This window comes from Poecilia reticulata, linkage group LG5 (genome assembly GCF_000633615.1).
Source record: "Poecilia reticulata strain Guanapo linkage group LG5, Guppy_female_1.0+MT, whole genome shotgun sequence".
Taxonomy (NCBI): Eukaryota; Metazoa; Chordata; class Actinopteri; order Cyprinodontiformes; family Poeciliidae; genus Poecilia; species Poecilia reticulata.
The window spans coordinates 30,971,691-30,995,430 of record NC_024335.1 but is presented as its reverse complement, the minus strand read 5'-3'; the positions used below and the strand labels follow the sequence as shown (position 1 = coordinate 30,995,430).

The following is a 23,740-nucleotide window of genomic DNA, read 5'->3' as shown; positions in this document are numbered from 1 at the left end:
TATATAATTTTTTTGTTTTTACCTAAAAAACGTGTGGCGTTTGGTTGAGAAAGTTGCGACAAAGCTAAATTATTGTAAAATGTTGATTTAGTTACGGGGATGTATTGACTATTAGTGTCAGTAAAACTAAACTAAAACATAAAACTACTGTTGTAAAGTATGAAATTCTAATTTCAGCAACTTAAAGTGGTGTCAAATACACTAGAGAAACACACCTGACACAGCAGTGATGGAGACCTGCTGGCTTAACGGAAGCATCTGCTGCCCCCTGGTGGAGAGTCAAAGTGATTTACTGCCATTCCGCAGGGAGTTTCTGATGAGGTTCTCTGTTCCTGCACTGGCTCTGAAGCAGATGGATGGTGCGGACACGGTGCATGACGTTCACAGTTCAAATATATAAAAGCATTATTGTTTTCTAACACATCGAACATTGGTCAAAAAAAATAAATAAAATAAAATACACATCTCTGTTTTTGTGAAAATAAATATATTTTTGATCCAGATTTTCTTTCACATCACAATTCATTTCAACATTATGGATTAAAAAAAATATTCAAACATAAAATTTATGCGCATTTGTTTGTGTTGCTAGTTATAGTTATCAAATAATTAAATTGCAAACTTCTTTTGCTCAGATAGGTCATACATAAGACCGATAAAATACAAATTTAAATACTAATGTTATATTGTTGTTCAGCACACAAAAGGAGGAGGGTAAGCTACAAAACTATTTAACTTCCCTCTGGGATTGATAAGGTCTCACTGAAATGAATTTGAACTGAAAAGGTTTTTACTAAAGAAGCTGACAGCTTAGAATGCTGTATTCAAGTTTACTAATTGGAAAGTTAAGTGGAAAGAAAAACTGAAATAGAAAAAGGTTCACGTACACTCAGGGATAAATAACTGCAGCGTTGTCTGAAGTGTCTTTCCTGGGCTGAGGAGGGAAAGGACCGGGTCTCTGTTCAGCGGTCCAAAGTCGTCTTCTTCAGATGAAGGTAAGTTTTGCTTTTCAGAAAGCCTTCAAGGTCCCAGTTTCCAACGATGATTTGAGTTGCGATGGCGACTGTTGGTGTTGGCCCCTGGGTTTTATCAAGTCCAAAGTGAGTTCAGCCATCTACCAGGAAATTAGAGAGGCGTCAGTGACTGTGCTTGATTGTCAAAAGGAAGATGAGAGGCAGAATAGTGAAAAATGCAGACAAGCTGAAGTCTTTCGCATCTGACAGGGAGCAGCACATTCACATGCATGCGTTTGTCTTAAAAATACATTTTAATTAGCAAAATAATTAAATTATCTGAGACCTGTAACCATCAAAATGAACAGAAACACATAAAACCAACCTCTGTTTAAATCTGCATTAAAATTAGCTGTATTTTAAACTAAATTACTGCAATAAAATAAATTCCCACTGATATTCAAATCTACTCAAATGCATCTGTGAGGGGGAAAAAACTCCACATTGTCCACCGTTGCTTTCTTTGAAATCATTTGATAAGATTTTGTATTTTCTGCCAAAAAAAAAAACATTTAAAGGTCAAAGGTCAGCCACGAGTCAGCCACACAGGTGTTTATCAATTGATGCCTTCAAAGCGTAGGGCACAGCATCGCCACACTATAGTCGTTTAATAAACGTGCAGAAATCAACAATGAACAATTATGGTAACCGATTAAGTAAGTTTATATTGTAATGGTTCAACGAGGACTACGTTGCTGTTCTTGGCACAGTGTAAATATCATAATTAATAATATATAAAGAATATTATTATTAGTGCTAAGGCTTTTGGTTCTTTCCTAAAGTACAAAATATTTTGTTTATAAAAATACGTTATCCTACCATCAATATTGGAATAAAAATGCTGTATTTTCTCTTTTTGTTCCTGTATTTTAAATTTTTTTTATATCATCGTATCGTTCCTTAACGTGTTTCAAAGTCCGATAAGATATTTTGGAAAAAATCAAATAAGAGGTTTGAAAGATGACAACTAACTCATTGCGAATTTCCGAGCAGCACCTGAAGGCGTCATCGGCCACCGGAGCTTCAAAGCTGCAGTGAATCTGGTCGCAGCCTCCGTTCAACATGGTTGAGGAAAAGACTCCCGTGACTCTGAAGACGATCCTCATAGGAAACTCCGGGTAACCTTTGGTTGTTCTTTTCACTCTGAAATGTTCAGACTCGGTTCAGTTTAAAGCTCAAATGTTTCACTTTCACTTGCCGCGACTCTTTAAAATAATGGTGTAAAGTATGTAGTATGCAGATATTTAAACAATTTCAGACACTTTTTAACCATTTTACACGTCGCGTGACACACACAGGAGGAGTTAAATGTGTCTTGTGATGAAGAAAGAGTTCAGTTTAAAGTTATTTATCTTGCGTGCGTGCGTGCGTGTGCGTGCGTGCGTGCGCACGTGTGTGCGCGTGTTTACACAGGGTGGGAAAATCGTCCGTCATGAACAGATATGTGGATAACCGCTTCACCAACATGTACAGAGCCACCATAGGGACGGACTTTTTCTCCAAAGCAATCAGGATAAATGGGAACACGGTGACCCTGCAGGTTGGTGTGTTAATCACAGTGAAATGCATCAACCTTCATGACTGACTGGCAGTGGCTCCTCAGCCTTGTGTATCCCCTCTCTCTCTCTCTCTCTGTGTGTGTGTGTGTGTGTGTGTTTAGATCTGGGACACAGCAGGCACAGAGAGGTTCCAGTCTCTGGGCACGCCTCTGTATAGAGGGAGCCAGTGCTGCATGCTGGTGTTTGACGTCACATCCTTGACCAGCTTCAGTGCCTTGGAGATGTGGAGGAAGGAGTTCCTGGTCCAGGGAGAGCCTCAGGATCCAGAAAACTTTCCCTTCATTGTCCTGGGCAACAAGACGGACCTGAGCAACCGGGAGGTCGGTCTCGTCTCGTTTGCAGATTTCCTCCATTGTGCATCTGCTGGCAATTTGAGTAGGGTTTTATTTAGGGGTAGCATATCGAAAGGGGCTCAATATTAGAGGTGGTGTATCGATTCCAGCTTGGTGTCGAGATCAATACTTTAGCTTCAAATTCCCTTGAAATTTTTGTACTGTAGTTTCTCAACTCTACAGTAAACATTCATTTTTGCCTTGATTTATTCTCTAAATTCTGTCCTGTTTTAGCAAAAAATAATTCAAAGGAAAACAAAACAATACCTAAGGTTTGTTACAATATAAGTGTTGCCGATACTGGCCCTGTATTTTCTTAATATCTGCTCAATACCAAAACATCCAATATCGCACATCACACTTTTCAACTTTGCTTTGAAAATAAATTTTTAATTTTTGACACTTCATCACATAAAATCCTAATACAAGAAACTTTAGAATAGTGAGCAGAAATGATCCTAACGTTGTACTCCTAACTTGAGTACCCAGCCCAAATATGAAAGACGATTAAGCTCTATAATCTCTACTGTATTCCAGATTGTGAAATACTTCATCTGCTGTGTAGGTGTCTCACAGAAAGGCAATGCAGTGGTGTGAAGAAATCGGGGCGGAGTACTTTGAAGGAAGCGCCAAAGAGGACCTGGACATGGAGAAGCCGTTTTTAAGAGCCGCAGAGCTCGGCCTCCTGCAGGTAGTTCAGTCCTAAAAGATAAAAAAAGAAAAAAGAAAAAGCAGACCCGAGACACAATCTCTGTTTAACATGTTTATTTTTGATGATAAAAGATACATTACTCCCTACAGTACAAAAAACACACATTGGAAAATACAGGACATTTCCAGATAACCTGCGAACAGCCGAGAGAAACTCGCAACACCTGCGAGTGCTGATAAGAGAGCACTCGTCCCGGCGTGGGAAGGAAAGTTCGGAGACCTCGGCACTGCTGATGATGACCTATCTAACAAGGGTGCAAAAATAAGTGACCCGGCAAAGGTACTGTGGAAGGAAAGGACACAATTGTATACCACATGGAGAGAGGAACAAACTCATTAAATGTTTTTGTTTTTTTTGTTTGTTTTTTTCCCATTTTTTTTTTCATTTTTTTTTTTGAGAACCTTCAGCTTTATGGTCTAACTTAAGGCATCACTACTAAAATACACTGCTTTTTGCATGCATGTCTAGTTTTGTTTAACAGACACACCGACACGCACAAAAATTATGAATGCATATGAAGAGAAAGTTTCTAGAAAGAAATCAGGAGAAAATCCCAACCTGAAGCCACGGCGGCAAGCGGAGAGGCCTTTGACGTTCGGGGCCTTTTTGTTCATTTCATTTTTTTTAAATTACCGTCACGAACTGGATCTGCCCTTTTACACAGAAGATCTCCACTCACGCCCCCAGCCAGATAACTCCTCCCTGTACACGTTTGGACTGATGGACCTAGTAGGATTTCACTCCCTACAGTGAATCAGCGGCAAAAAAAAAAAAAAAAGTTCAATCAGGGAGACTATATATATTTATATATATATATTTATATATTTGCTTCTTTTATAAGTAAAGACACAAAAGGCAATCAAGATGACCCAACATGTAAAAACAGTTTGTTACAGGTAATTATATAAAAGGCCAAGATGTTTTTGTTGTTTTTTTTTTCTGTGTGTGTGTGTTTTGTTTTATTCTTGCTCTATGAACGAACTAATTTACAAGTGAGTAACACTCCAGCTGTAAGCGGCCTTCCCATTCAAAGACAAAAGAAAAACCAGGTAGCTTAGCACACCATCTGTGGTCTGAAATACAGAGCCTTAGAGAAGGGGAAAAAACAAATTAAAATTTATTCAGTTGATTCACAGACATTAATAAAGGTGTCGCGGGCTGGGAGGGGGATGGGTCTACGGAATATATGTAGCCATTCTACAAAATAAAAGATTCATGAGCAGAAGAAGCAACAACCAACCGAGCATCGGGAGGAAAATTTGGAAAAGACACAGATTTTTTTTTTTCCTTTTTCTTCTCCCCCTCCCTTCCAACCCGGGAAAATTTGTGTTTGGCAAACAAAGCAACACAAGCATCAAGAGTAAACAAAGTAAAAAAAAAATAAAAATAAAATAACTCCTCTCTCTGGGTCCACTTCAAGGTTCCCTTCAGTCCTACAACCTCTGCGGTTCTACTTGGAACAAATACAAAAGTCTCGTCTTTCATCGTCGTCCGTCAACAGGAACAACACGAACCACCTGAATGGTTTTTAAAAATATAGTGGCAACCTGAACACAGCCAGCCATCTTCCCACGAACACAAACTACAAGAGGGGAGGGGGGAGGGGTGAGGGGATTGAACAGTTTAAAAAAAAAAGATTTTTTTTTTTCTCTTAAAATGCACACAATTACACATACACACAGGAGGAAAAAGAAGCTTAAAAATACAAAAATAAACTACACAAGAGATTTTTTTTTGCGTCATTGCTAATTTTTTGGGAAAAGTATTTTTTTTTTTTCTGTTTTTGTTTTTTTTGGAAGTTTTTCTTGAAACGTGGTGTGTGTGCTGCCAGTCTGTCCTAGCAAAGTCCGTCATTCTTTCTACAAATTTCTTCCTTTGCTGTTTTTTTTTTTTTTTTCTCCTTTTTCCTTCGTCCAACGTGCCGGTCACCACTCCTCGTATCTCGGGGTGGGATTGGGTGGGGGGGGGGGATAAAAAGCGCACAGTGATGATATTTACCAGGAGACTGGAGTCCAGTACGATGACTGTACAGACTTGGTTCTCTATGAAGCAAATTGTTTTGGAGCCAAAAAAAGAAAAAGAAAAAGATGTCCTCGTTTGTGGAGGACAAGTGCTTTATTTGTTTCCATACCGATTTTTTCCTTTCATCTAAACTAAATGCCTCCACAGCCATTTTTCTTTCCAAACACTGTACAACATTTTATGTAGTCTCTTTCTACACCTCCCCCCCAGAATTCACAAAACACAGAAAAGAAAAAAAAAAAAAAATTAGGTAACATAGCGCACAGCCTGGCTCCCAGTTTGTGAAAAGGTGTAAATGTTTCTATAATGTTCAACTACTTGGAGAGAGAAAAAAAAAAAAAAAAAAAGCAAAAATAGATGTTAAAACGAAGGAAGGGGATGTAGCTGAAAAAAGAGAATGTGCTTCTAGGTTTGAGTTACTCTAAAAATATTACGACCAACTGAACAAGGAGGAGGAGGAGGAGGGAGGGGGTTTATCTACAGAAAGGTGTCTCAGATTGACTTTTATCTGGGCTTCTGCCACCATTTTGATCTGAGACGGGGGTGGAGGAGATGAGAAGGAAGAGGATGAGTGAAGGTCAGTCTTCCTGATAAAAATGACAGTGGAAAAAAAAAAAAAAAAAAAGACTGGGAGGGGACTCCAGGCAACCTCACTGGTCCGTCCTTGCTTTCTTTGGACCAGTAGTCTTGCTGTTGAGGGACACAAACCAGAATGAGTCGCATTAATCGCTGATCGCGTTCAACCTGAAGTTTGTAGGAGAGAAGATACTTACGTATCGGGAGAGGTGCCGGGTCTTTTGGGGGCAGGTTTTGCAGAGGTGGCGTCTTTACCAGATTCTGTGGATTACAACAATTATTGGTTAGATTTCATCTGCCAGTTTGGCTCCTTTAGTCATGCTAAACTGGAGCGACTGTGTAGCATTAGCCATTTGTGTCCAGTGTCACTTTTTATTGTCATCACTTTCTCTGCATGTCCGTTTTAGAATGAATGAGTGAAATGAACAGTCTCTGCTACAGGTCACCAAGTCAGTTTGTTGCTTCTCTGGCTCAAAAATACAGTTATTAACTCAAAACCGTACGAAGCTAAATAAGGCTTAAGGCAAATCTAGTTCTTTTCCTTCCAATCTTAGCACCTGATATTCATGAACTAAAAGTAGTTCAAGTTAAAGCTGTGTTTTTGTTGGATTAGAAACAAAACTAACTCCTAAACGCAGCATTCAGAGTAAGTTGAATTGCTGGTGGTTGTTGTCTATAACCCGCCTCCAGCTCCTGTGAAGGGTTTTTCCCTCAGGTGTGGCAGAGTCAGAGCTGACATAGCACCTGTTTATCAGTGCCAGGTTGCTGATAAACAGGCCAAATAATTTTATTAGTCTACAAAGCAACAGACACGTATTCAGCCTTTGTAGTTTTATTGCTTTCTATTATTTGTTTAACTTGACTAGACAAGTTCAGTTTTTAGGGGCTTCCCTCCGTCCACTTCAGGCATATTTTTGGACAGCAATGCCTTGCTCGTGCTGTGCTAATATGATGTGTCCTCCTATTGAGGAGCCTAAAAGACTAATCAGCAGTCTGTGTACTGAAAAAGTCCACTACCAGTGAACATTTATTTAAAATGTTCTATCCTAAAGTTAGATTAGCTGTGGAGCAGCAAGCTCACTGTCACTCACCAGCTTTGATTTTTATATCTACTGATATATCATCAATACTCAGAGCTGCACTTCAACTTCAGAATTGCAACAGAATCCATAAATAAACATTCTGACTCAAACGTGTCTTTTTAAAATTATTGGGTAGTTTCAAGCCAAGGTGGAAATATAGTTTATACTGTTGCTGGCTGGGACAGAAAAGCGCTCTCAATGGCAGTAGCCCAGGACCTACATTTTTTTGGAGGGACGGCCCCTAAGATTTTTTTTATTTTTTAACGAATGTACATTTTCCAGATCATAGTTTATATAAAACTTGTACGCCCAAATCAGGGGAGTTGTATTAAAATTTGGGGATTTTTATGTAAATTAGGCTGGTTAGCTTAGCATGTGTGTTTGTAGGGAAGCTAATAATAATTTGATATGTGTAATTAAATTGTTCTCTAATCCTTCACAAAAACCATAGACTGCAACAGAAGAAAAGGTCAAACTTCAACCGGACGATACTTTAGTGATAACACGACAGAGCTGGGTCTTTTAAAGAGTCAGCTTCAGCCCTAGTTAGATGGAAAAAGCCCAATACGTTGATAGTTCTCCATTCTTACCCTGTAGCCATCGAACTTGAGTGGCGGGACCGTAACCCTTCTCGTTGCGGGCGGCGATGCGGAAGATGATGGCTGGTTTAGTCGTGTAGTCGATGTGAGCGTTTGAGAGGCTGGACGACTGCACCAAGCACGAGGGGTTGGGTCCGCAGTACACTCGCATGAAGGCTAGCTGGGCCGGGGTGGAGGCCTTGGCCTCGGCCGTCTGGCTGCTCTGGATGGCCAGGTACACCGAGTACTCGATGATTTTCCCTGACGTGACCGAAGGCGGCTCCCAGGTCAGGTGGGCGCCATCTGGGCTCTGTGGGTGACAGTGATTATATAAGGCTTGCTACTTTGTGGCTTCGGCAGGAGGTTACATTCAGCTTTACAGATAGCAACGAAATGCTTACCTTGCTGATTTTGATGGCACATGGGGCTCCTGGGAATCCGGGTAGGCAGGTCTTGAAAGCAGAAATCTCAGAGAACGTTCCACGCCCGCAGGCGTTGATCCCCGCCACACGGAACTTGTACGCCGTGCCGGGCTGCAGCTCCATCTTCTTCATCTGACCGTAGTCCGGTACGGCGCCGGAGTCGTCCTACCCAGAGGAACAACACAACATTAGAGGAAGAGTCTCGGGGAACGGCGCATCATTCCTGTCGCACTTACATCTCCTTGAGAATCGTCTCCTGGCACATAGAAGTGAGTGACGACCATATTTGTCACTTTTACGATCCCGACGTCAAACCACTGGTTCTCCTTTTTAACAACAGGCTTCACTGGAGCTGGCTGAGGGGCTTGTTTCTGGACAAATCACAAAATCAAAACAAAATCCGTTGAAACTTTTTGTTCTTGCTCCCTCAAAGCTGGTCCATCACGTGTCGCTCAAGCCTCACCTCTCCCTCGATGCCGTTGGCCACCTCTGCGAGAGTGGCTGCCGCCTGCAGCTTGGCCGGACTTGCTACTGATATAGACGGCGCAAACGTACTTGATGGAGCCAGAGCTGGGTTGTGGAAAGAGCAACAAAAATTAGACACATACAGTAACGACTCAAGTTTAAGACTTTTTAAGGTCATTATGAATGAAACTAAAGATCTGTATCACAACAGAAATGTACAAAAGAAAATTGCCTATTTTATACATTTGTAGTGCTTACAAACTAGTTAGCGGCTAGTTAGAGGTGGAGCCCAGAACAAGAAACAGCACGATGACAATATCTGATCAAATGTTTGTCTGGCAGGAAAGATCCATGGCAAAAATAAGACAAGACAAAATAAAATAGTCCTGTGATTAATGTATTAAAGGCCAACTTACATTTTTTTTGTAGTGAATTTAAGACATTTTAAGGCCTTCATTTTAGATACACAAAGATTACAGGATGTAGAAAGACTTACTCTCAGTAGTGGTGCGTGGTAGAAGAGACGCCACGGCGCTGGTGACCGAGGCAGCCATTTCGTTGTGTCCGTTGCTTTCGACTGACGGGTCGTTGAGGCTGTCGGCGGGGGCGAGGCCCTCGGTAGGCATGCTGGTGTCCACGGAGGCCTGCTGCGCGGCGGCCTGAGCTTCCTGTAGCTGCTGCTGCTGCTGAACCAGTGCGGCCAGCTCCTGCTGGGTCAGCATGATGGGGATGTTGGTGGGCTGCTGGCTTTCCCCAGAACCGTCACCTTCATCTGGAAACACATTACGTAATATTTATAGCCATGCAGCCTTAAGCCAGGGCTGTTAAGGTCATTTTTATTTTGGCCCACATCAAGATCATGGATGACCTCAAGGGTCTGTTGTGGCAGAATGTATTGATAAAACCAATTACCAAACTGTCAAAATATTAATAGCCATCTTTGCATTTGACAAGTTCTTCTTAAAGCTAAATTATATTGGAACATATTTTCATATTGATCAGTTTTGCAATAGGGTTTTGCAATTGCTTTTATGATTTTTTTCTTTTTTGCAATCCAAGTCACTGATTAAACTTATTTAGAAAAATCTGAAAGGAAGTTTTGCAATATATGTAACTTTGTTGCTCTCCATATCGGAATATGACTTTACATCAAGTGAGGCTGAGGCAGCAGAAATATGAGAAGAAATACTGCCACCCTCAGGTGGGTGTTGGCAATCACAACTTTTTTTTTTACCATTTTTGGCAGAGAAATTGAGATAAACTCATAATTATCCAAATAGGGAAACAAAAACAAACAAAATAAAATATGCAGGGATCTGTTAATTTTGTGTGAATTTCTGTGATTGCAAAATTGCAACAAAAACAAAAAAACAAAAACTGAAATGGATGTAATTGGCGCCTGGAGTTGAGAGGTTAAAAATAAATCTTTGGTTGGATTTGGTCCCGGGTCTTGAGTTTGACGTGCTGAGGTTTCCTCCAGAAAATCTGCCAAGGTGCTAGGGAAGTTCAACCGTCTTTTTGAGTTAAAGAATGTTAAAAGCTACAAAACTTCGGAGGTGTGTGTGAAGGCATTATTACTTGGAAATAATTGTGTGAGGCCAACGGAAAGGTACAGAGACGGTGCAATCCGTGCGCACACCTCGCACCAGTTCAATGAGTCAGCTACTAACCTATCTTAATCTGTTGTCACTGTCACTGTGAGTGGTGTATAAAAAGCCACATTTAAAATAAACAACCACCACTTAGCCTGGTGGCCCGCCAGGCTCATAATACCCTGTGTGCATTAAGCTATTAATAATTATGATGCAGTCTGTAATCCCTACCATGGCCCCTGCATGCCTAACGTGACCATTGAGGGGACGGCGGGTACTCACTCATTACAGCTTGCTGCGCTGCCTGCAGGACGGCCTGGATGGCGAGAGCCTGGGCCTCCTCTGTGGCTGCAGCCTGGGCAGCAGCCTCAGCGGCGGCGGTTACGGCCAGCTCTTCGTCCGACAGCCCAGTCACCATCAGCGTGGTCCCCTGGGCCTCAGACATCAGCTCCGAGGGCAGGTTCAAGGCCGTTGCAGCTGCTGCTTCTCCCTGGAAGAACAAATTCATAAAAAAAATAAATAATTTTTAGCTGTGATGATAAATTTAGCCAGGCTGCCACTGACTATCTGTATAATGTGCTTTACGTACTTCTGCTTGTGTCTCCATGGCTGCAGCAGGCTCTTCTGCAGGTGCAGCTTCTGCTGGTGCAGGTTCTTCAGTCTGCATCGGCTCCTCCGTGCTGCTGGCTGCGGTGCTTACTCCTTCTGTGATTGAGGAAATCGACTGGAGGGAAACAAAAGTTTTTTTGTTGTTTTTTTTTTAACACTCAAGCCTGCAGTTTTTAAACACATAATTGCAGATGTCACACAGCAGACTGTTAAAATAAGCTGCTAATTTAGAGAAGTGAGTCGTTTCCTTACCGGTACTGAGGGCCCAGGGGCCGGTGTGGACTGAGTGACCGTGGTGATGGCTCTGCCTTGGGTGGTTGTAGCTACGCTAGTAGCTGCAGTGGTAGCAGCTTCCTCTGTGGTGCTTGTTCCTTCTGCTCCTTCCTCTGACTGCTGGGTGGCTGAAGAGTCAACAAAAAAAAAAAAAACACTTTACTTATGCAACTCAAAACATCAATTGTGTTTGACCAAAAGATCTGGGAGACACAGTGAATTTACTGTGTGAAGAGTGAAAATAAATGTGGGACAGTTTACGAGTTTCCACAACGCTTGTTAATGCTCTGATCTGAAAGGCTCAGTTAGCAGGCAGCATGTGCTTGTATTTAGCATCTACAAACATCAAGAAGTTTTGCCAGGGGCAAATAAGCATCATAGAGCTACTTTGCTAATGAGAAAGCCGAAGTCAAACGAGTTACTGCAGTCAGGAGGTTACAGGCAAATAGCTGGAAGATTACTAGCTATAGAAACCTCCCTATTCACAAAGTAGCTTCATTAAAACTCATGTGATCAGAGCGACTTTCTTCCTTCAAACATCTATTCTAGTTACTGTTTGATGAACAGGATCACCCCTACACAATACACTATGTTCCAACATTTTAACTTCCAGAATGTCACACTTTTTAGATTAAAATAAAAATGTTTAATGTTTTTCCAACATTAAACATTTTAGTACAAATTATTCTCACTTCTTTGCTAAAACACAGAAACTGAAAGTGGCTTTTGATTTTGTGAAGTTGGTGAAAAGCTCCTTCCCTGCTTTAAAGGCATCTGGAATAATTTAGACCAGCAATGTTTCAGCAATCAGCAACTGTTCTGTTTGAAGAAGCATTGAAAGACAATACATTTAAAATTGAAAATAGGCCACTGTGAGAAAGGACCGACACACCCACCAGGTCACGTCTGCAAATGTGTGGCTAACAATAGTCAGTCACAATGGGAACTGGCAAATCAGGTTTTTAAAGATCTACTTTAAAACACATTTTAGCAACTTAATTTCATTCAAACATCCACCCATCCCTGACCCAAAGCACAAAACATAGGTCCATTTCAACCTGAATTCTAGCTTGTCTAAAACATCCTAAATCAATGAAATGGTTCTGTACTTCGTTCTGCATGTATTCCAGGGTTTCTGCAGGTTTCAACAAATTTCTGACTTTTTAAGACCATTAAAACTGGAGTTTAAGACCTGCATCCCTACAGAAATGTACAAACTTCATCCAGCCAACTTCAGATAAACTTGCATGTATACATGATGGATGCAAAAAAGTTAGCTAGCTAGCAAGGATATGCTAGCAGCTAGCAGAAACTTTTGGGTAACCCCTTGTATAAATACAAGTTTCTATTTCGGTAAAAATCACAACAAAACCCAGCACATTTAGTTTCTCTGTTTTCTTAACGCTGGCTTTGACGTACCTGTGCCTTCACCGGTCTCCATGCTGCAGGTAGCAGTGGTGGCGGTGTTGGTGGTCCCAGTCTCGTGCGTTTCATACGGTGGGTTGGAGCAGACCCTCTGGACCTGGCCCGTTGCTGTGCTGCTCTGGTCCTCCCCTACGCTGGAGGTGGATGCGGACGGAGTGTCGCTGGTCCCCGATTCGTGGGTTTCGCTGGGTGGATTTGAGTGGGCGCTCTGCACGGTGCCCGTCTCGCCGGCATTCATGCTGGAGGAAGCTTGCGTTGCTGTGTTGGTGGTGCCCGTCACATGGGTCTCGCAGGGGGGATTTGAACACACCTGCTGGGTCCCTCCCATGTTGGAGGTTGCCGTGGTGGCCGTGTTTGTCGTCCCCGTTTCGTGGGTCTCGCAGGGCGGGTTGGAGCACACGCGTAATGTGGACATGTTTGAAGATGCCGTGGTGGCCGTGTTGGTGGTTCCCGTCTCGTGGGTCTCGCAGGGCGGGTTGGAGCAGACTTGTCCGGCTCCGATTGTAGCGGAGGAGGTGGTGGCCGTGTTGGTGGTTCCTGTTTCGTGCGTCTCGCAGGGCGGGTTGGAGCAGACCTGTCCGGCNCCTGTTTCGTGCGTCTCGCAGGGCGGGTTGGAGCAGACCTGTCCGGCTCCGATTGTAGCGGAGGAGGTGGTGGCCGTGTTGGTGGTTCCTGTTTCATGCGTCTCGCAGGGCGGATTTGAGCAGACCTGTCCGGCACCGATTGTAGCGGAGGAAGTGGTGGCGGTGTTGGTAGTTCCTGTATCGTGGGTCTCGCAGGGCGGGTTAGAGCAGACCAGGGTGACGGTACCAGAACCGTCTCCAGTTGCTCCGGCCTCAGTGGAGCTGGGCTGTTCAGAGGTCGGAGAAGCCAGAATGGACACAGGAAGATCCTGGACTGGCTGAGCTTCAACACCGCTGGGGGTTGTGATCAGGGTAACCTGGGTGGGCTGGTTCTGAGGCAAAACCAACATCATCATTACATGCAAGTATTGCGTCATTCCAGCTCAAACGTTGCTGCAAGAGTATTTTTCATTGCAAGTTTTAAAAAGCTAGTAGAAACGTGGTACACAGGAGTCTCACCTGCACCGTCATTGTAGAGGAGGGCAGAGTCGAAGTAGAAGTCAGACTGGTCTGAGCAGCCGAGACCGTGATGGCGGCTGGGTTGATCACCTGGCTGGACAGTGTAGCGATGTTCGCCAGTGTGGTGATTGGCGTCACCAGGGAGGCACTGGAGCTGTCGGCCGTGGCTCCTGCCAAGCTTGTGGACACCGTCCCAGTGACGGTGCCTAGAGTGGTGACTCCTACAGGAAGCACAAGTGGAGGGATTAAAGGGATGTTCAGAGGCTCCTTTAAAATGGGGTGCACTGATATGAAACTTTGGGCCGATATTTACCAATATTATTTTCATATATATTGCCATTTCAACAATGGAAAAAACATCCACCCTATCTTTGTAGATTCTCTTCCACAGTTAAAACAAGCCACAAATCTGCACAGCCTCATCGCTATCCAAGGTTTTCCCCCAGAAAACTTGCCAAGTCTAGTGGTTGGTTCTAGGACAGTCATTCATCCAGCAGCCCGTCATGTTTTTGAGTTAAAAAATGTTTAAAGTTGACAGGAAATTTGAAAATATCACTTGATTATTATGCGTTATAGAAAGATTGGAAGATTAATACCTGAACCCCAACTATAAAGTCTTAAGGAATGCAAACATTTAAAAAATACTTAAATAAGAAATATTTAGTCTGGTGGGGGCACAAGTAAAGCCTGGTGGCCCGTCAGGCTTATAAAACACTGGGGGAAAACCAAGCATAAAACCATAAAAATATCTTGTTAAACATTCTTTTGTAATCCAACAACAACTCGGTGGTTACGAAAGACATGGGTCTCCTTACCAGTAGTTCCCTTGACAACCAGCGTGGTAACAGTGGGCTTAACAGAGGAGACCGTCACTGGTGTAACGAGACGAACACCGCCTACTGTGCTCATGGGCAAGGTACGCAAAATGGTGCCCGGCTGTCCTGGAGCGCCTTTTAATACCACCTACAAAAATAAACATTTGATCTCATCTTTGAAAAATATTCTGTAAAAAAAAAAACAAACAAAAAAAAAAAACAATAGAGACAAAAAGCAGTTGAGAAAAACCAACTTACCTGCGTCAATCCCTGTTGTCCAGCTGCAGTGGACAGTTTGGGCACAGCAGTAATAATTTTACCAGGCGTTCCAGTGGTCATTACCTTGGTGGTAAGGATCGTTATTGGTGTTTTCATGCCTGCACTGCTCGTCACGCCTGCATAGATAACACAAGTTTGATCTTTAGATACTGATTTATACCAGCAAATAGCATTTCCTACAGCTTAAGTTGCACTCAGGGTCAAGGGCTGGACAATAAATCAATGACAATATATATAGATATCGCAACAGAAACATGTCAATAGATACTATCACCGATAGGATATTCAATATATAGAATACGAGGGGGTACCCAAAAGTTTCCAGAATGACGCTGCCGCACGCGCAGTTTTCGTAGTACACAATTCTGCCGCTAGGTATTTGTTCAACCACGCCTTCTCAATCAGTGTGTCAAGCGGCGTTGATGTGGAAGGTTTCATCTACCCGCAGTGAATTTTCTTGTAAGAGCCGTTTTGTCCAGCTGTCGTTTGTCTTCATGGAGAAGTTCTATGAGCAGCGCGGCTGAAGTTTTGCTTCCTGCTCGGGGAAAAAGCATCGGAAACCGTTCAAATGTTGAAGACCGCTTACAAGGATGAYGCTATGTGTCAAGCTCAAGTTTTCTCGTGGTTCACCCGCTTTAAAAATGGTGAAATGTTAATTGATGATCAACCGCTTTTTTCCGGAGCAGGAAGCAAAACTTCACAGCTGCGCTGTGAAGTCAGAAAAAAGAATCGTGTACTACGAAAACTGTGCGTGCAGCAGCGTCATTCTGGAAACTTTTGGGTACCCCCTCGTATTCACTGAACTCCGATCTAGACCCGCTCAGCATTCAGGGGAATGTAGGCACAGGAAAGACTTTAGTAGGTCAACCTCACACAGCAAGCTAAGCAACATGGGTGACATCAACTAACTCACTCACTCTTTGGTTACCTAGCAACAACCGGTTGAGTAAACATGTAACCGTTCCTCATAACTTCTTATAAATAAACTGAAAATGGGGATAAAGCAGGAAATGTCACCTCACCAGTTTGGCAGTATTACAATAAAACCAATCAATAATTATCAATATCAACTCATATTAACACTTAGATCGCAATATATTTTTCAGCCACATCATCCAGCTGTAAACACATTCTTCTTCCCACCCACCACAGTGGTGATCTAGTTTACTGTAGATTGTAAAATCAATCAGATGAGTTCAGACCTGTGGCTCCAGGCTGGGTCATAATGGCCGACATAGGGATGGTCTTAATGATGGTGGTACCCTGCTTGGTAGTAGTAGGTGAGACGCCACTTATGTTGAGGATTGTGGGCTTGTTTCCCGTGCCTCCGGCCTGGGACGTTGTGATGATTGTTGTGGGTTTGCCATCTGCAGAAGTCACCAGTTTCAGGATGGTGCCAGCTGGGAGGGGACCCTTTGTCTGAGAAGAAAAGCACACGTTCAACGACTGCTTAGAGAAGACGACTAGGTGTCTGACAAGGCAGTTTTAAGCTATCTCTAGTTGTTTTTTTCTCTACTTTTTTTTTTTTCCTGAACTCATGCAGATAGCTGACCTGTATGATCTGTGTGAGAGGGTTAGTGGAAGCCTGGCCTGTGACAGCTGATGTCTGCACTGGCTTGGTTTGCACCACAGACATCATCTTGCCAAGGTTGGAGATCTGCCGACATAGGAGAGAGACTCAAGTTCATGAGTCACTAGAAAGCATCAGACAGCACAGGGAGGTCAGGGGCAAGGCGATCTACTGAACCCGTGGCTCCGACTTACTGCTTTAAACTGACAGTCATGCAAACAAATAACATTACACTCCCTGTTTTCTTTGTCAAGCTGTCCAACAGTCCCCCCCACCACATGACAAATTTCCCACTGTCAGTCTTGTGATACAAAGTGTGGAAGAATGCCATTTACAGCATGCATGAGAGAGCACCAGAGGGTGCTTTGTAGATTTAAACCGCATAAGATAATGTGGTAAAATACACGGTTTCTTACCAAAGTACCGCTGCTGCCCATGGTGAGCGGACTCTTGACCAGGGTGATGGTCTTGGTGACACCTCCCACCACAGTGGTGACCACCTGGGCCTGCTGAGCCACTGTGACAGCCCCGGACTTGTGCACAGTGATGATCGGTCTGGTGGTGGTGGGAGAGGATGCGGTTGCCGTGCCCACCTGGGCCGCGGCCGTCTTCAGCATGCGGGTGGCTGGGTTACTGACCTGTGAAAACAAAATTACCTTTAAGCGATAGTTTGGGACTTTTGAAGAGAGCTTAAAGCTAACAGCTAGTCCAGAAAAGGCCAAGAAAAAGGTGAGTTTTTGATTTGGTATAAAAAAAAGTACAGCAGTTTATGCAAACAGTACTTTAGGAACCTTCAATATATTTACATTCAGCAGTTAGAACAATATGAGGGAACTCTTGTTTCATTGTAAATATACCATTTACTTATTTACACAAAAAATAGAGTCATGCGCAACTAATGATCTTTCGGAGTCAAACATACTGAGAATGAAACATGTTTTCAGTGATCAGTCATCTGATAAAAAAAGGCAATGTGAAATAAAATCATTCCTCTTTTCTTTTAAACATAAAGACAATTTTCTTGACAGCAAAACACTTTCCATGTTCTGCTCCTCTACACATTGCATGGGTATGAAATAGCCAATCAATAATTTTATGTAAAAAATAAATAAATAAATGAATAATTAAAAAAGCCCAATGAAAATATAACAATAGCTTAAAGGGTTCATAAAACAGTGTTTGCATAAATTGTTATGACATTTTGAGACCGGAGGGTTTTTGAGACAACACAAGTTGTACAACTAACCTGAATTTATACTAAATCAATTATCTACAGCAGGTAATTCAGTTCAAATAACTATATGTTCCAGAGGGTCACTTTCAAAGCACACTGGTAGGACAAATAGACTTAAAAGTGGTAGAGAAAATTCATACATGATACTAAATATATAAGTAAATAGTAAAAGTGGTCTTGAGCCGGAAAAGGGTAGAGTGCCTTCTCCGGGTCAGGGGGGTCGTTCTGCCTCAAGTGGAGGAGTTTAAGTATCTGGGGATCTTGTTCACGAATGAGGGAAGAAGGGAGCGGGAGATCRACAGGCGGATTAGGGCAGCGTCTGTCGTGAAGCGGGCGCTGTACCGGTCCGTTGTGGTGAAGAGAGATCCGAGTCAAAAAGCGAAGCTCTCGATTTACCGGTCGATCTATGTACCCACCGTAATCTATGGTCATGAGCTTTGGGTCATGACAGAAAGAACGAGATCCCAGATACAAGCGGCCGAAATGAGTTTTCTCCGCAGGGTGGCTGGGCTCTCCCTTAGAGATAGGGTGAGAAGCTCGGTCATCCGGGAGGAACTCAAGAGTAGAGCCGCTGCTCCTCCACATCGAGTGGAGCCAGTTGAGGTGGCTCGGGCATCTGGTAAGGATGCCTCCTGGACGCCTCCTGGTGAGGTGTTCCGGGCACATCCCACCAGGAGGAGGCCTCGGGGAAGACCCAGGACACGCTGGAGGGACTATGTCTCTCGGCTGGCCTGGGAACGCCTTGGGGTTCCCCCGGAGGAGCTGGAAGAAGTGGCTGGGGAGAGGGAAGCCTGGGCCTCCCTTCTGAAGCTGCTGCCCCCGCGACCCGACCCCGGATAAGCGGAAGAAAATGAATGAATGAATGGATGAATGGAAAGTCCAACGTGATTTGTGATTGTGTGCAGTGTGAAGCGAGCTAAAAACAATTATTTAAGTTCTTCTAAGAGAACATCACTTCAAAACTTGCACTAAGATAATTATTAACAAAAGCTAAGCCGTTTTGATATTCTGAACAAGGGTATTTATTGAGAGGTTTACCATTACAGGAGAAGCCACTTTCACTGTGGTGGTGCCTGGGGAGACAGCCACTGTTTTGAGGATGGTGGCACCGGCGGGAACATTGAGAAGAGTGCCTCCAGAAGCGGGTGGGATCTTCTGTGTGGCTGCAGCTGCAGCAGCTAAAGCTGCCATGCCACTCATCTGAGGACTGCTTCCAATTGGCTGAAAACAGAAGAATTTTTTTTATAATGCTAAATATATTAAGGTTTTAAGATGTTAATACACTTAAATCAGGAAGTTCCGAGTGTGAAATGGCTCATACCGATCCTTGGGTGGTTTGGGTAGGCACTACCATTCGAACACCTGGAGGAAGGGACGTCACGGTGACGGGGGATTTCCCCGGCTGGCTCGGGCGAACTGTGACAACAGATGCGCCTGTGGCAGCCTGCTGAGCTGCAACCTTTAAAACAGCTGTGAACCAACAGAAGGCATGGAGTTGAGACTTCATTTTTGTTACCCAGCAGAACTTCTTTACATTGCAAGCTGAGCGATGGTCACCTGTCTGTTGTAAACTGTGCGCAGAGGGTGCTGCTGCAGCTGGTGCAGGGCTCTTTGGAGAGTTGATGGGTTGCGAAGGCGTTGCGCTCGTGGCTGGCGAGGCTGCTGCCGGGGTCGCGGGGATGTCATACTTCTGCAGCTGCAGCAGGTACGTGTCGGCGGTAGAGACTGCACCCCAGCTCACCTCCAGAGAGTTTGTGTTGGCACGGACTAACTGGACCCTGGCGGGAGCGTGGGGCCGCTCTGCAGGACGAACAGCAATAGTAAGACGTTTACCAACTTCCCATGCTAGCCACAAATAATTTGTTACAACATCCTCACCTGTTTCCAAGTACCAAAGGTCTTTACAGCAAACTTGGTTGTTCCACGCTTTCCGGTAACCGTCACGGCCGCTCCAGACATACAGTCTGGAATTGATGGCCACGGCACAGTGGCCGGCACGGGCCCTGGGGATGTTATCCTCCAGGGTATCCATCAACACTGTTTCCCAACACATTGAGTCTGCAGAGACACAACACCTTCAACACTAAAACAACTGCTACTCCATCGCTTTACAGTGGGAAATGTTACAGAGGGAGACGAACCGAGATTTAGGCAAGCGAGTGTGTTTGTGCATTTCCATTCTTTCTCGTGTGTGGCCACTTTGACGTCATCCATTACCAAAGGAACCCATCCGCCAAAAACATACATCCTGTAAGGTGAGAAAATCCAACCGGCGTGAGACACAGTTCTATTAGCAAATATTTTAACGTTCTACATTTTAAGGAGAACAGATATGGCCTTCATACTTGTTTGTGATTGTGGTGGCAGAGTGAAGACTTCGTGGAAGAGGTGCCGTACCACCTACTGAAGGTTTGTTCCAAGTCAGGGTATCTGGGAACAGAAAATAAAAATTCAATGAATTTAAGTAAATATTGCAACCTGCTTACAGTCAAAGTTGAGTGCTGACTAGGTCATCTCACCCACTCAGAAATATACATCTTTATAATTTTGAATGTTTTATAACGGACTGTTTTTTTGGTACTAAACAAAACCATCGACTGCTGACTAGTTTTTACTGATCTTGTATCAATTTGTACTCAAAGGTTATGCATTTCCAACAGATAATTCCACATAATTCTGCACTGTATAACAAAATGTTATACAGTACATATACATATGTACAGTACATATGTTATATAATTCATAGTTACAGGGGGGAACAGTTATTTTAGACTCAATTGGTGACTCTCAGCTCAAATGAAAAAGTTAACAGATCCAAACAGAGACCAGAAACAAAATAAATGGAAATTGAATGCAAAATAAATTTGAAAAATTAGAAATATAAAACTGATGGGGAACAAAACATTTTATTTACAGGTATGTAATAAAAGTAAAAACCAATAAAGTGACTTTGAGCAGGTATGAAACAGGGTGTAAACCTGTCGACTTGCCCCCTTTGTTTATTAAATTATTTGGCAGACACCTACCTATGTCAAGCGTCCACAGATCTCCAAGACGACAACCGCTCATTCCTCCATAGATTATCAAGCGTGACTTCCTGGTTGTTTTTTCTGTGTACACCACAGCGGTGTGACTCTCACGAGGAGGAGGCAGGACGCCATACGTGATTGGAATATCCCACCCGACCACGCTAGAACCAGGACGAAGCTCGAGTGTGTACAAATCATTTAGGTATCTGGGGGGAGAAAAAAGGCAGAAATTCAAAAGGTAATTTAGTTGGATAAAATAGACTCCTGTGTCAGTAGATTGTGAATGCTTCTAATGCAACGCTTCCTTACCGGGGAATGTTGTTTTTGGGGTCTTCACTGTCATTGGCCAGTCCACCAAACAAGTAGCATTTGTTGCCAACGAGTGAAAAGCTGTGACCGAGTCGAGGACAAGGTGGCGGGCCGTTTTTTGGATTTTTGGCTTTCAGTTTTTTCCATTCCCATCTGCTGGCCTGTTACAAAAAGGGTAGTTTTACCGTGATTATTCTTTTACATTAAATTAAAAATATAAGTTATAAAACATAATTTATTTTCTTTTTCTGAGACCACATGTTTTGGATTTTTTTTTTTTAAGAGGGATTACCTGTAGTTCATAGAGATCATTGCTGTATTTCCCATATTCCACCATCCCACCAAAAACCAGCAACCGTGTTCCATCACATACAAAACCATATGCAGCACAACCTGGAGGGATATCACCACGGACTGCTGGGATAAACCACTGGTTTGTCGCTGAAATTAAACAGATTTTTTTTTTTTCAGTTTCATAAATCTATATATACATTCACATACATATAAATATAACACACACACTGTAAGTAAGACCCTAAATAGGATTGGAATGTAAACTCTAATCAGGCTGTAGGGATGTCAGCACATACACACCAACAGTAACGGCTAAATGTATTTATTTCAGTTTTATGAACAGGAAAGTGGGACACAGGATGTGCCTAAGCCAACCAGCATCATCCATTTTATTTTAGCCCGCCTTTTTTGAATGTGCAATAACCCGACTTCTCCAGCAGAGGGACACCATATTATTCAAACAAGGGTTTGTTTGGCCTGGTGAGGCCTGCTCACAACTCAACTTTACCCATCCCAAATTTGAATTAAACTTCAAGGTTCCAAGCAAAAGTTGTGTGAAACTGCTGTGAATATCATTACTGGTGAAATAAACTAAACTTTACACCTGCTGCAGAAACTAGTAGGCAAAGTTCAACATGCAAGCCGAAACTTACCTGTGTTGTATACATGTAATTCATCAACAATTCCTTCGTTTCCACCTCCAAAAACAACCATCAGTTCCTTTATAGCCACAGCTCTGTGTCCGTGCCTGGGCCGAGGGACTGGACCGGACCATCCGAGGACCCGCTTCCATCGCGGCTGCAGAACCGACGGAGTGGTCCCAGACACCGTGGAACCAGGGGCAGACATGACTTCTGCAGCAAAGAAAAATAAAACAACACGTACTTCAACGGCTTGCAGCTATTGTACCATTTTCATAACAACAACCCCATAAACGCATCGGCCGTATATGAATGCACAGTACCGAACCACACGCGACTGTTGTTGCGGTCAAAGCAGCTGGAGCGCTAAATAGTTAGCGGTTAGCTTCGCCTCGGATGAACTCAAAACCAAAAACAAGTGCAAAATGTTTTCAGACACTGCTTACTTATATTCCTCGATGTAGACTCGATGCTTCAGATTTCTCCAGAAATGCATAACCCCTTTACACAAAGTTATTTGCAGCCATTGATTTCAATTTATGGAAGCAGCCATCTTGCAAACAAACAGCCGCCGCTAACTCTGCTACCCGACTGAAAAATGGCGGAAGCGAATTAACAAGCAAAATATATGTAAACTAAGACGGTGCACAACCACAGAAACGCGAAACAAGCAAAACTAAACTCACTTATTGAAAACCGGCTAAACAAACTGAATAATACACAGCTGCAATAAGTATTTAATTCAATTTTTTATCGTTAGCAGCAGTTGGCTATTTTCATGCCTCTCTGGGAGTCGCCATATTGTAGCTAGACAAATTAGCATTTTTGCAACGGCTTTAACGCAGTTATTATTGAAAAGAAGACGCCACGACATTAAAGAATGATACATATTAGTCAGAAAAGGTATGTTCTCAACTGCCTGTAAGGGGTTTGCTCAAATAAACAAAGATATACATGCTATGGGTGTAGCATTCAAACTGACTGTTAGCCATTTGCTCCGATGCTTTTGCCGCTAGCTGCTCAACCTAATTTAGCAATGCTAGCAGGGTTAGCTTTGCGGCTAGCATCTGTCAAAGCGTCGCCAAGAGTCACAATTAAATTCGATGCAACTTTCACCAAAACTCATATGCATTACATACCCAGTAAAAATATAGTTGCGGCAACACTCTCAAAACCTAGCTAAATCTAGTCTAACAGCACAAACACAGTGTTATTATGTTTCACGCCGTCTCTGGAAGCAGCCATCTTTTCGACAGTCGGCCTACTTCAGCGGCTCCCTCAAGAAAAATGGCCGGGCGCTTTGCCACAACAAAACACAACAAACCCGGCAAAGGCGCAAAAATTAATCAGTCTTACTCACTTAATCTGATGCAGTATATGCAAAAACACTAGTATGTGCTCTTATCTTGAGGCAATAATCCAAATTCATTCGATTTGTGAAGAAGTATTTCCTCTCATGCCTGCCTGGAAGCTGCCATCTTCTTGACAACCAGAGGCGGAGGAAAATGGAAGCGAGCTAGCGTCACCCAAAGTAAACATGGCGACAAAAACTCGCTCGATAAGCATTTCACATTCTAACAAATATACCCTTATTTGTTATATGTATTATACGTTAGGACAGGGTTTTCTGTACGCTTATATTTTACTCCCGTTTCTAGGAACTCTCTTAGACTTTGTTATTTTAACACTTTAAGAGTTTGAGCAAATGATAGCAAGTTCTGTTACAACTGTAGGGTTATTGTCCCTTACTAAAGATGGCGACATCCGTACTGAAACCCTTTTTTTATTTTCCTATCGTGGGCAGTGTGGAGTTTATTAGTGTCAACC

The 23,740-nt window shown here is 43.1% G+C and overlaps 2 protein-coding genes across 6 annotated transcripts; one reads left to right on the top strand and one right to left on the bottom strand.

Moving 5' to 3' along the window:
* Positions 1-2,015: 2,015 nt before the first annotated feature.
* Positions 2,016-5,009, top strand: LOC103465551 (ras-related protein Rab-7a). Its single transcript, XM_008410517.1, has 5 exons — positions 2,016-2,131; positions 2,427-2,553; positions 2,674-2,892; positions 3,470-3,595; positions 3,706-5,009. The coding sequence occupies exons 1-5, from the start codon at positions 2,076-2,078 to the stop codon at positions 3,790-3,792; spliced, it is 615 nt and encodes a 204-aa protein (XP_008408739.1). The 5' UTR covers positions 2,016-2,075; the 3' UTR covers positions 3,793-5,009.
* A 372-nt stretch (positions 5,010-5,381) lies between these two features.
* hcfc1a (host cell factor C1a) lies at positions 5,382-23,425 on the bottom strand. 5 transcript variants are annotated; one of them, XM_017304987.1, is made up of 29 exons: positions 23,274-23,424; positions 21,926-22,126; positions 21,271-21,419; positions 20,979-21,139; positions 20,667-20,875; positions 19,986-20,070; positions 19,782-19,888; positions 19,519-19,698; positions 19,198-19,440; positions 18,962-19,110; positions 18,679-18,861; positions 16,823-17,044; positions 16,389-16,493; positions 16,039-16,255; positions 14,816-14,952; positions 14,558-14,705; positions 13,743-13,963; positions 13,283-13,615; positions 12,655-13,234; positions 11,215-11,363; positions 10,943-11,077; positions 10,636-10,843; positions 9,258-9,533; positions 8,760-8,866; positions 8,533-8,667; positions 8,276-8,461; positions 7,887-8,184; positions 6,412-6,475; positions 5,382-6,328 (listed from the first exon to the last, which is right to left on the bottom strand). In XM_017304987.1, exons 2-29 carry the CDS (start codon positions 22,119-22,121, stop codon positions 6,289-6,291), a joined length of 5,223 nt encoding a protein of 1,740 aa, XP_017160476.1. In that variant the 5' UTR covers positions 22,122-22,126; positions 23,274-23,424; the 3' UTR covers positions 5,382-6,288. The 5 variants fall into 5 exon arrangements, with proteins under 5 accessions (XP_017160476.1, XP_008408733.1, XP_017160475.1 ...); XM_008410511.1 differs by having other exon boundaries at positions 18,962-19,440; positions 23,274-23,425; XM_017304986.1 differs by having other exon boundaries at positions 12,655-13,615; positions 23,274-23,425.
* Between the last annotated feature and the right edge of the window lie 315 nt (positions 23,426-23,740).

Excerpts from the sequence above, each read along its gene's own strand:
- LOC103465551 (XM_008410517.1), top strand. The coding sequence starts at position 2,076 with ATGGTTGAGGAAAAGACTCCCGTGACTCTGAAGACGATCCTCATAGGA. Across the intron at positions 2,132-2,426 it reads ATCCTCATAGGAAACTCCGG|GGTGGGAAAATCGTCCGTCA; the intron begins GTAACCTTTGGT and ends GTGTTTACACAG. Across the intron at positions 2,893-3,469 it reads CGGACCTGAGCAACCGGGAG|GTGTCTCACAGAAAGGCAAT; the intron begins GTCGGTCTCGTC and ends TCTGCTGTGTAG.
- hcfc1a (XM_008410511.1), bottom strand. The coding sequence starts at position 22,121 with ATGTCTGCCCCTGGTTCCACGGTGTCTGGGACCACTCCGTCGGTTCTG. Across the intron at positions 19,889-19,985 it reads GCCACCACAATCACAAACAA|GATGTATGTTTTTGGCGGAT; the intron begins GTATGAAGGCCA and ends CTCACCTTACAG. Across the intron at positions 14,706-14,815 it reads GACAACAGGGATTGACGCAG|GTGGTATTAAAAGGCGCTCC; the intron begins GTAAGTTGGTTT and ends TTATTTTTGTAG.